General features: G+C 37.2%; 4 protein-coding genes across 4 annotated transcripts in view; 1 reads left to right on the forward strand and 3 right to left on the reverse strand.

Annotated features, from left to right (window-relative positions):
- Positions 1-9: 9 nt before the first annotated feature.
- Positions 10-323, reverse strand: CBG28098 (the record flags this gene model as incomplete). Its single annotated transcript, XM_045240635.1, has 2 exons — positions 10-205; positions 268-323. The coding sequence occupies 2 exons, from the start codon at positions 321-323 to the stop codon at positions 10-12; spliced, it is 252 nt and encodes an 83-aa protein (XP_045098684.1).
- A 1,979-nt stretch (positions 324-2,302) lies between these two features.
- Positions 2,303-5,452, reverse strand: CBG07321 (the record flags this gene model as incomplete). The annotated part of the gene is made up of 8 exons (XM_045240636.1): positions 2,303-2,386; positions 2,436-2,619; positions 3,003-3,208; positions 4,092-4,296; positions 4,346-4,933; positions 5,007-5,110; positions 5,210-5,344; positions 5,444-5,452. The coding sequence occupies 8 exons, from the start codon at positions 5,450-5,452 to the stop codon at positions 2,303-2,305; spliced, it is 1,515 nt and encodes a 504-aa protein (XP_045093559.1).
- A 2,950-nt stretch (positions 5,453-8,402) lies between these two features.
- Cbr-cytb-5.1 lies at positions 8,403-9,056 on the forward strand (the record flags this gene model as incomplete). Its single annotated transcript, XM_002645627.1, has 3 exons — positions 8,403-8,516; positions 8,714-8,919; positions 8,972-9,056. 3 exons carry the CDS (start codon positions 8,403-8,405, stop codon positions 9,054-9,056), a joined length of 405 nt encoding a protein of 134 aa, XP_002645673.1.
- Positions 9,057-9,251: 195 nt separating this feature from the next.
- CBG07319 overlaps positions 9,252-11,228 on the reverse strand; it is a gene marked incomplete at both ends in the record, with an annotated part of 9,910 nt that continues 7,933 nt past the window's right edge. Inside the window, 5 exons of the mRNA XM_045240638.1 lie at positions 9,252-9,356; positions 9,400-9,478; positions 10,172-10,249; positions 10,308-10,353; positions 10,439-10,680. Of these exons, the coding sequence (XP_045093560.1) occupies positions 9,252-9,356; positions 9,400-9,478; positions 10,172-10,249; positions 10,308-10,353; positions 10,439-10,680 (550 nt within the window). The remainder of the gene's footprint in view (positions 9,357-9,399; positions 9,479-10,171; positions 10,250-10,307; positions 10,354-10,438; positions 10,681-11,228) is intronic.

Here is an 11,228-nt window from a genome sequence, read left to right on the forward strand (position 1 = left end):
CTTTTAATATCAAAAGATTACCGTTTTTTGAGTCTCATATTTACGAATCACATTGGTCCTTTTGGTTTTTTTCGCATCGAGATTTTTCTTCAGAATCCTAAATTCGATCCTAAAGATGGCCGTTTTCCAAGACAAATCAACAAAAAGATGATGAACGTCGTATGCGATGGTTTCGCAAATGCGGCGGTTTGTGGATTCGTATTCGCTGAAATGATACGTTCTAAACACGTTTAGACATTGAAAGACACTACACATTTGAATGCTGACCTAGTTGGTGGAGGCAAGTTGTTAATGAAATTGAAGACATCATCACAACTGAACATTCCATTTTCTGCAATGTCTGCAATCTCACTGACTTGATCAATGATATCATCGTCCGATTCCACTTCTTCTACCTCTTGTTCACCCAGCTCTGTGTAACGATTGTAACCTTGCTGGAGAGCCTCTCATAGTTCTGAACGATTCATATTCGAAGTACGATTGGAAGAGATCCTCGATCGATTCGTTCTCTTCTAGGAGCATACCCAGGCTGTAACATGTTCATTTTTTCCACACAATTCCGATTGTTCTGTCTCATTAGCTTCTCAAAAGTTTGAGCAGCAATCTCGAGAGACTCGTATTTAAAGGAGGCCAGACATCAAAAAAAAAGTTTTCCTGATATTTTGCATAGAGAACCCCCATGAGGGGTTGAACTCGTGACAGGCAGCTCAGGGGTACAGCGCAGCTACCGGCTGAGCTACGGGGGCGCGAAGGCGCCTGACGACCGATGGTCTACATAAGCGCGGCGCGATTTCGTCCCCCGAACTGTCCCCCGAAATTTTTGCTGTCTCGCCTCCTTTAACTTCGAAATGTTTAATGTAGCCGCGATATCTGCGGTATTTAACAGACTCTTCTTCGATTTTCGGGAGCAGCCATTGCAAAAGAGCATAAATAGGGACGAGGTTCACATTGATTAGGTCATCTTCTGTCAATAGATGTGGATATTCCTTATGAATTTCGAGGCGGTGAGCGACTTCCAAGCATTTGGTCCTGTAATGTTACATATCAGAAATATAGCCATTGTAGGATGTTTAAAAGTAGGGAGAGATGGGGAAAATTATTTAACGTTGTCTAGAAATTTTAAAAAGTCTATTGGAAACGGGAAAAATAGTCGGAAAAATAGTTCGATAATTTCATAAAGTATCAGTTAGAATGAAACAATAAATAATCGATTTTTAAACTGCCGGATAGTCATTTGAGAATGCAAATCCAAAAATCTCACCACTCGGCCCCAAGTGTTTTTTTCATTTTGGACGTTTTCTCTACGAAATAGTCATTATGATTTGGATCGATGTTCTTGGTGGCCCAGCTAATTCCTCCAAATATCTGAAACATTGCACGTCTTGAGAAAATTCAAGTGAAAATATTACCTTGTCGTAATTGGGGAGATTCTTGACATGAGCTCAATGATATCTGCGATTCGAGAGCTGATCCAACAGGTACTGAATCGTTATTCGAGATTGAAAGATGACTTTTTATCCAATACAATTGAAGTATCCGTGGAATTCATGCAGCATTTCATCTTTGTCAGAGAAGACATTTTGCCTGAAAAACAAGTTTACATAACTTTTTACATGAATTTTACAGTATTTTTCGAGAAATCGGGGTTACGATTTTTAGGAATTTAAATAAAGAAAACGAGAAAAAAAATCAATAGTCTTAAAGAGCCGGAAACAACCGAAAACAATTGATGTTCAAAACATTAATGCGGCTCTTACTGCGCGGGGACACATCAATGTCCCGTAGGGCGGATATGCATAGTTCCTGAAGTGTCGTCTAATGAGGTGTTTGTGCACTAGCGAGCCAAAAGAAGCGGATATTCAAAAACAGTTAATATTTTCGAAGTCTCTTTTTTATCAAATTCGGTTTCTAAAAGAAGGAATAAACTGAAACTCTTATGTTTGAAAACCTACTTTTTCGAAATAAATGTCTAGAAAAACATGTTATTGTAGATAAAATTAGGTCTAACAGGTTTTTCCTCTGCGAGAACAGGATGACATACAAAAAAGAAAATTACACCACTTCATTTATTTATTACTAGAATGGTACGTTTTTGATAAGAAAGTTCTCAATGTCAGTTATTACAGCAGACGATGTTTGAAAGATTTTTAAAAATTATGCACGGGAAAAAAAACAGTTTGCAAAACTTGTATTTTTCATAATTGAAGCAATTGGAAATTTTAGCAAATCATTATGGAACGGCTTGTATGACGATGGAAGTGAACAGTTTAGAAATTCAATGACTGTCATGAAAAGTTCATCATCAGTTTTTTGTACTAGCCAGAAGTGCCTGCCACCCGCGAACTTTGATATTGGCTTCTTGGACGTCGATTTTGAGCGTTCGAACCTTAAAAAAATTGTTTATTTATGATTTCTCCTCCTGGAATCGTACTCACCGTTTTTTGTTTTTCTGCCGTATGTAACCGATTTGCCAGTCGAACTCTCGTCTGCTCGACACGTTCGCCCTGATCCTTAAAATCGTCACGAAGAAGACTCGCTTTCCAGGCAAGGTCGTAGAACACGCGATGAGCATCGGATGCGATGCTAGCAATAGCACGATGATAGGATAAATCGTTGACGCTGAAAAAAGATGGAATTTGTGAGAAGAAACCAGACAAGCGGGGATGTAGCGAAACATTTTTGCATTTTCAGAACTATAACGATCCCAAAAAATTACGGTCCGATGAAGCAATTATGATTATTTGAATGAATTAACTGTCCCATGAGAAAATAGAAGTTTCATTGAGGTTTTCATGATACTTCAAATTTTCTTCTTTTTTTTGGAAAAAAAGGTTCTTGACTTTTTCAAAATTTCTGGTCAAACGAAGATCTTTAAGAAAGTATGAAGTTTTCAGTGGGACCGCTATTGTCTCATATAGCCGTAAATTTTCCGTCGGTCTGTTAAATTATCGTGGGATCGTCAAAGGAATTAAAAGCCAAAGTCTTTGTTTTTTAATACTCACCCAGTTATTGAAAATTCGTTCAGGAACACAAAGACTTGTTCACACGATTCGAAACGTCTCTGAGCCGTAGATGCGGTTGCGTTTGCAAGATCCAAGTTCTCACTATTCGTTTCCACTTCGATCTTTGCTGGTTCTGTTAGAAGTTCATTGTACCGGCTGAACTTCTCGCGAATATTTTTGAGCATCTGCGAGCTTTCGTCACTTATCTGGAAAAGTGGGTGTTTTCTTTCGTTAACTGTTCTTCTCCATTCTAAAAAACTCATCATGGAATATTTTTATAAAATGCTATACAATTTACATACGCCCTTTACTCGAATATGAAACGATAGTCACTTCTCCAATCCTAAAAGATCATATTATGGAATTGAAATCGGTGCAAAAGTCATTTGTTTTCAGAATTTTCAAAAAATTCAGGATGGCATACACTTCATACTTTGAAGCACTGGAAGAATGTCAGCTATGTTCTTTGAAGTATCGCAGGCTCTATAATGATTTGGTCTACACGTATAAAATTATTGTTTCCAAAGAAATTATCATGGAGCTTCCAATTTTCGAGAAATTTAATCATTCTGAATCGTTACGACGTCACAAATACTATCTCAAATCACTCATCAAGAGCTCATCAAGAATATCTTCTCAATTTCTTTCTAATAGAGTAATTAGATGTTGGAATTCTTTACCCGCCGAAGTGTTTCCGGTGTAGCCCTCGTCAGCGGCTTTCGAAAATCCATTATTATCCTGTGATCTTAACCATTTTCTTGTCTTAAATTCAACTAATTACTAACTCGGTTTTTCCTCCATCCCCCATTTACTACAAATGTATGTCCCTGTTATATCTCCTAGGTTCATATACATTTCACGTGTTAGTGGTTTTTTTCCCTTCGTTGAAACAAATAAATTTGAATTTGAACTGAAAATCCCACTCGCAGCAGGTCGGGCCCGGCTTTTTTCAAAATTTTTAAAATTTCAGAATTTGTTTGTCAAGTGTGGCTCCCGGGTTGGGCGGAGTCTAAGAAGTCCGAAGAGTCAAAGGCCAAAGAAGCCAGGCTGAACCCTAATTTTTCAAGTAAGCTAAAAATCAAGCCTTACCAATTTCCAGTTATCCCTATTTACATTTGGTTGATTCTCGGATGAGATTTGTTGCGAATCATTGCTTGTTGACTGGCCAGCCTTTTCGTCATGACCACAATTGAACGAATCGAGAAAATTAGACACTGCTTCACTATGAATGTTTTCCAGCTTTTTGCACAGCCCTTCAATCTCTTTTGTCCATTTCTTCAAATTTGGATAGTTCCTGCAAAACAGTTAAGTAGCTTTCCGCAAAATTTAGTTTTGAAACTCACATATCAACTGGGGGATTTGCTCTCAACTGCTCGTTTAACTCGATGTACTCCACGACAAGCGTGTTGTGGATTTTGGCAAGAAAAACAACATCTGTTTTGAGTTGAATAATCGTCCTCATTATGTCCAAGCTTCTAATTTTTTCCACGAATTGGTCCACGAGCTCTCGATCAGCATTTGTATCTTTTGTTGTGATTGCAGATGACTTATTGTCTCCGTTTATGACTATTCCTGTAGATGCGTATGTGACATAAGCATTTAGTAGATCTTCCGGATCTTCTATGCTTGTAAGGACGATTCTGGCATCGAAAATTTTCATCCTTGTCAATCCCATGTTGAAGTTAGTTGAATTCAGAAGCTCGTCATAAACACGAGCAGCAGCTTCAGCTGATTCGTGTTTGTTTGCAAAGTAACCAAGATATTCTGCATATCGGTCCCATATCATATTGATAACGACGATCTTCGGAAGGAACCACCTCAGAAAATGGTTTAGTGGGACGACATTGATGTTTATGAAATCTTCAGGTTTTAAGGCACCGGGGTAATACTGTTTCGTGGTGAGATATGTGATTAGATCTTTGCATTCCATCCTGGAAAATGTAAAAAATTGAAATGCTATTTGACATATTAAGCAAATGTTTTTTCAGAATAGCAAAATCTCACCTTCTGGAACCAAGTGGCTTTCTCATTGAGGACGAAGTTTCTTCGAAAGTGTCTTCAAAGTCTGGATCAATCACAGAAGCGGCCCAAATAACTCCACCGACGATCTGAAAAGATCACTTCCAATCATTTCTCATGGTGTAATTAAATATCACTTTGTCATAATTGCTGAGTCTAGTAACACGAGCACGATGATATCCATGAGCAGATAACTGATCCGTCAGAGCTGTAACTGGAATCTGCGTCTTGTCACGTGGCGGGACATTGAATTCTGCTACGACAACATTCGGCTGCTTAATCTGACCCCGCTTCATACTTCTTAGATTCCAAAGAAGAAGTGCCTGAAAAAAATTTAGTTTATAACATTTCTAACACAAATTGTAGAGGTTTAAAAAACTAAGAAGGCACATAAGAGGTTTTTCTAGAACTGAAGTTCATACTGAAATCATTTCGAGGACTGAATTTTTTTTGTTTTTTCTTACCAAAAAAAGATTTTCAGAGTTTTTTGGGTTTCCAAAGTTGTTTTTTGCTCAACCCGGAGATTAACGGCTCAAAACTAAGTTAAGAAACAAAATCTGTTTTTTAAAAAACGGGCAACGAGAAACATATGTTAGGTAGCAGAATACATGGTTCAAACAATTCCTGGTGTAAACTGGCGTCAAATACAATGCCTGCAGAACTCATCTAATATTGGTGTTCAAGGGTAGAGAGCGAGAAAAAAAAGAGGGGGTCTTCGTGGAAATAATTTTCGAAGCAACAAATGCTAGAGAGGAAAAAAGCACACAATCTAGGGATATTGCAGTGGCCAAGAGATTTGTGCAGATGTTGTTTGGATTTAAAGTACTAAATATTGAAAATCCGATTTGTTATGGAGGAGATTATCAAATTGTGTTAATGTAATTTTAAGCGAAAGTACATTTATACGATGAATGAATTCACGACACAGAAAGTTAAATTAACACACTGAAATTTAAACTAAGTTTAGTCGAAAAACTTCAAAGATATAAATTTGTGGAACCTAACGAATTTCTATGAGTCATACAACTGTCACAAATTTTTCAGAAACAAAAAGTTCAAAATTTGCTGTAAAAAACACATACGTGCAATTTGAGCTCAATTATCTCACATCAGTTCCTATGAAAGATATAGAAAATCTGTTTAATAATGAAATATTGGTGATGTTATGATAAGTAATTTATCAGTTAAAAATTATTAGGCATCTCTCGAAGGAACCGTAATAATTGAGTTCAAAAAGCACGTGTATTGTGGCTTATGTTAAAGCAAAGTTGGCTGGTAAATCGACGCTTTCGATCAATGACTAACCGAACGTTTGAAAGTTGCTACAGTCCGAATCTGATGCAGTGGGAACAATCGATGCAATCTGACGCGGTGTAATGTCCTTTTCCCATTCTATCCTTTTTGTGTCAAAAAAGAGACAACCCGACTTTAAAAATGAGAGGTCATTTTCTATAAAGAATATTTGACTTTGAAGATTCCAGGGCAACTTTCAAAATTTGTGGCTAATTTTGAAGATTGCTTTAAATATGGGTTTTCGATTAAAATATTCCAGGTATCCTTTACAACCCGGAGTCCTTGTCTTCAAAACTTCCCCTCAACGCATCTGAAAAACTCTTGCAAATTGTTTTTCGCTTTCTCACATTCCCTCCAACCCCTACACCTAATCTAAGCTGTAGTCAATATGACCAACAAACTACTCTGTCAGTATCTGTCTCTCAAAAAAAAAAATTGAATCCTTCTCGAATCATTAGTTCCTTATCAACTATCACCACCTTTGATCAGTCGCTCCCATTCTCCTTCTCTCACATTGGCTACGTGTGTTCTTCAACACTACAAACCACAGATACTAGTGGGTTCTTCAGCTAGACTTGACCACATTTGATCATCGGCAAACATAGGTTGGCCTAGGGGGGCAGTCAGAGGGCAAGTATAAAAGTCGGCCTCTAACCCTTTTTCATTCCTATTCTCCTGGCCTGGAGGTACCAGACGGTGAGGGCGAAACATGCGGTTTCCACGTTGCCCGGCGTAGCCTAGATTATCCTTTTTGTGACCGCGTCCTTATTTATCGGTTATATCCATCTTTTATTCCCCTTTTGGTATATGGATTCGGTACTTACTCATTTAGGTCATCATGATCATGGGAACTATTCTCTCCAAATAGATTACCGATCAATATGGTATTTTTCAGTTGATTTTGACCATTTTCAGGAGTCTGGAGCTTGAAAATTTTGGAGGGTGTAAAACAGACCCAGATTGGAAACTTGGCTTTCAAATAATTTGTTGAAAATCTTTCGTTTTTCAGCTAATAGCCGATATTTGAAAGATACCCGTTTTTATCAAATTTTCAGTAAAAAACGGGTCAAATAGGGGTGTGTTTCAGAAATCGGCAAAAACCTGAAAAACTAGGAATTTTTGAATTCTGTGGGTGTATAGTTTTTAATTCAAGTTTGTTTCACACCATCTAAAGTTTTCTAAGTGATCGGAAACTTGACAGCCAAGATACACTTTTGAAAAAAGTCAAAAGAGTCAAAATTACCGAAAATCAACTGAAAATACAATTTTTCATTTTTTATCGAGCGGTATAGTATATTAGTTATAATTTTGAAATGATTTTTTTGCTTTTGCTAGAATGTAGCTTTATAAAAATACCGTCAACACTCGAATAAAGCGCCACTCCAAAACTTTGAACTTTGAGCTTATTTATCTTGGTTACTGTAAAAGACATCAAAAAGTGCTACTTTTTACTTTTTGATATCATTCACAGGAAACAAGATATATAGGTTCAAAGTTAACGGTTTGGAGGTGTTCTATTAGAGTGTTTACGGTATATGTGGTTCTGAAACAAACTGGATATATTGGACAATATTCTTTTTTTGGAAATTTAGTAGACTTTCAGTTTTTAAATTATCTCTATTTCTGTTCAGGTGAAAGAAAGCTCCTACAAAGCTGAAGCTTATAATGCTCAATTGTGCATGTTGCTCGTTCCGTTGTTGTTGTTGTTGTTGTTGTCATGACATCAGTCTAGAGTCTAGTGTTGTCTCTATTATTGATCATTACTTCTGTCCTCTTCTTTCTTCTATTTTTCTTTCTCGTAGTCGGCCCGCACCTCCTTCCCGCACACTACTCTCTCCCGGCCTCCCAAATTCTCCTCTCTCTTTCATTTTGCCCACTCCTATATTACTTGTTTGTTCCCAATTCCCTCCTTCCCGCACAATTTTTCTCTTCGTCTCTTTTTTCGTTTCTAGCCTTGACACAATTGCCTGTCTTTTGCCTTCTGTTTTTGACAAAAATTAATTCAATTTTCTTTTTTTTTCTTGTTTTTCACCATCACTTACTTAATTCTTTATGATTTGTGGGAGCTATTGATACGATTTTTTCAGAATGGAGGGTCTTAAGCAAATGACCCTCAAGGAGATTTCCGACCACAACACCAACAAGTCCGCGTGGCTTGTGATTGGAAACAAGGTTTATGATGTCACAAAGTTCTTGGACGAGGTGAGTAGAAGTTAGGATTATTGCGAAATCAGCAGTGTGACGAACTGTCGACGACTATAAAGCACAGTTTTTGTCACAAACCAAAATACACGATTCAAAATAAAAACGTGATGGAATTTGTGACTAGTTTCATTAAAATAGAATCGGATTCTATAGAATTTTCGCTGTTAATTTTTCAAAAAAAATCCCGTTTCCAGCATCCGGGAGGTTGCGAAGTGCTTCTCGAGCAAGCCGGTGGAGATGGAACCGAGGCGTTCGAAGACGTTGGACATTCAACCGACGCCAGACATATGAAGGAAGAATATTTGATTGGAGAGGTGGTTGAGGAAGAGCGCAGAACCTATTCCTACGATAAGAAGACATGGAAAGCGGGCAACGATCAGGATAACAAGCAGAGAGGAGGGTTAGTCCTCCAGACCTCTTAGAATTCATCTCAAATGTTTCTAATTTTGCAGAGAATCCGGACAAACCGACAACCTGGTCTACTTTGGCCTTCTTGCCATCATTGTTGCCATGGTCTACTGGCTGATGACTAAATAAATGCATTTTTCAAACATTTGTGATACCTTGGATACTGGGAATCGTTATTATCATCTCTTGCTACACAACCAACATTCTATCACACAACTTTTTTGAAATTCTCATTTTCTAGTTTATTCTCTCTTGAAAAATAAAAACATCATTTTGATAAAAATTTTTTGATCGGGATATTTACAATTATATAGTAATGCACTTTTATTTGGATCGGAAGGACAAGGAACGCCCAACAGAAGACGGAGTGGAGTTGTTGGTTTTTGAAGCTTGGTTTTCGTGGAGCACAGGGTCGTTTATCCAAAGGTTCTGGAAAAAGCGCAAATTAACAGCTGAGGTTTAATGATGTTACCGTTGTGAGGTCCTTGCGCCACAGTAGCACTGCTTCATCTGCACCGAACTCCCCGGAGCACGTGAGGATATGGTTTTCGCTGAAAGTTTTCGAATTTTTGATTCTATTGTTACCTTATCCAATAGTTTTGCGGTCAATAAGATATTGAAAAACGTATTTTTCAGTTGATTTCAAGTCATTTTGACTATTTGCAAGAGTCTGTAGCTTGGCTGTCTAGTTACTGGTTACTTTTAAAGTTTCGAAGGATGTAAAACAAACCCAGATGGAAAAATTTAAACTTACAGAATTTTTCAAAAATTCTTAGTTTTTCAGATTTTTACTGGTTTCGAAAGGACACCTACTTTTAGCCTTTTTGTACTTAAACGTGAAAAAAAGGTGTCTGTCAGAAGTAAGTGAATAGCTGAAAAAACTAAGAATTTTTGGAAAATTCTGTGAATTTTTTGGTACTAAAAGACTGCAAAAGTATGTTTATATTAATTGCGAATCACCAGAAATTAGTGTGTCTTATTTCTTCGACATTATTTCTAAACTCTGGTAATCACTGATATAAATTGTGACTACAAACCCTTCATTGACTAGAAAAATGTACTTTAAAGACTACAAAAAGTTGTTGATGTTTTTTTAGTACTAGGAAAACTGTAAACTGATTCATTTCTATAATACACCCTCTAGCATGTTAACATACTTTTTGCGATCACCCGACTTGTACTTTTCCCTTTCCGCTGTCTCTTCCGAACTCTACTCCGGTACTTTAATCAAGCACTTTACTCACCCGCTACAAATTATCTTCCTGACTGAAGTTTCGGATATTTTCAACTTCATAAACAGTGTCAATTTGACGCTGGAGACCCTGCAAAATAATCATTTTTCTCTACCCATCTGATAGTACAATAAAAATGAGGCCATACACTGCACTGTCCTCCACATCGTTCGATAATTCTTTATCAGCACTTTCTGAAAACACAAAACGATCATAAAACAAAATTAACAGAGAAATATGTGATTTCTAGGAGAAAATTTATAGAAAAAAATCTAGTACCTCGTATTGGAACAACGTAAGGGTCATCAAATGTGAGGTCTTTGCGATGAAGGTTCACGTGTTTGGGAATGACTGAAAGTAGTTTTTTGTGGCAAATGCAAAAATGAAAACAATTCCTACCACTCAATTTTTTGTGAGACTGAATTGCAACTTTTCTTCTAGAACGTTCCTCATCTGAGTACAATTCAAATGTGTCATCATACTCCATGGATGTACAACTGGAGTTTGTAGAACTGAAGAATCTGAAACACAAAAATTGTCAGTAAAACTATCGTAAACACTCCAAACTATTATAAACACTCCAATAGCGCCCCTTAACCCGTCGTTCATAAGCTCAAATAAATTCCCGTTCAATAATAAATACAAAATATATTTTTCAGTGATTTTCGGTCATATTGACCATTTTCAGGAGTCTAGAACTCGGCTGTCAAGTTTCCGATCACTTTGAAACTTCTGGAACGTGTAAAACAGACTAGGTTGAAAACTTTGCATTTACACATTTTTTTGAAAAACCCTAGTTTTCTAGCTATTAGCCGATTTCTGAAAGACGCCTTTTTCTTACGTTCCAGTACATAAACGGGCCAAGAAACGGTATTTTTCAGAAATCGGCAAATAGCTGAAAAAATAGGAATAGATCTATTGTCGGTGTAANCTGATTACACTGGACGCACAGTCGTTGACAAATCTGTCGACTACACATGTGGCATCATCGAATGTGGGATCAGGGGTTATACATTTTGACAAGGTCAGCGAAATTTTTGCAATGATAAAAAACAAGAAAAACAACTTC

Source organism: Caenorhabditis briggsae (genome assembly GCF_000004555.2).
Source record: "Caenorhabditis briggsae complete genome, chrX, whole genome shotgun sequence".
In the NCBI taxonomy this organism is placed as follows: Eukaryota; Metazoa; Nematoda; class Chromadorea; order Rhabditida; family Rhabditidae; genus Caenorhabditis; species Caenorhabditis briggsae.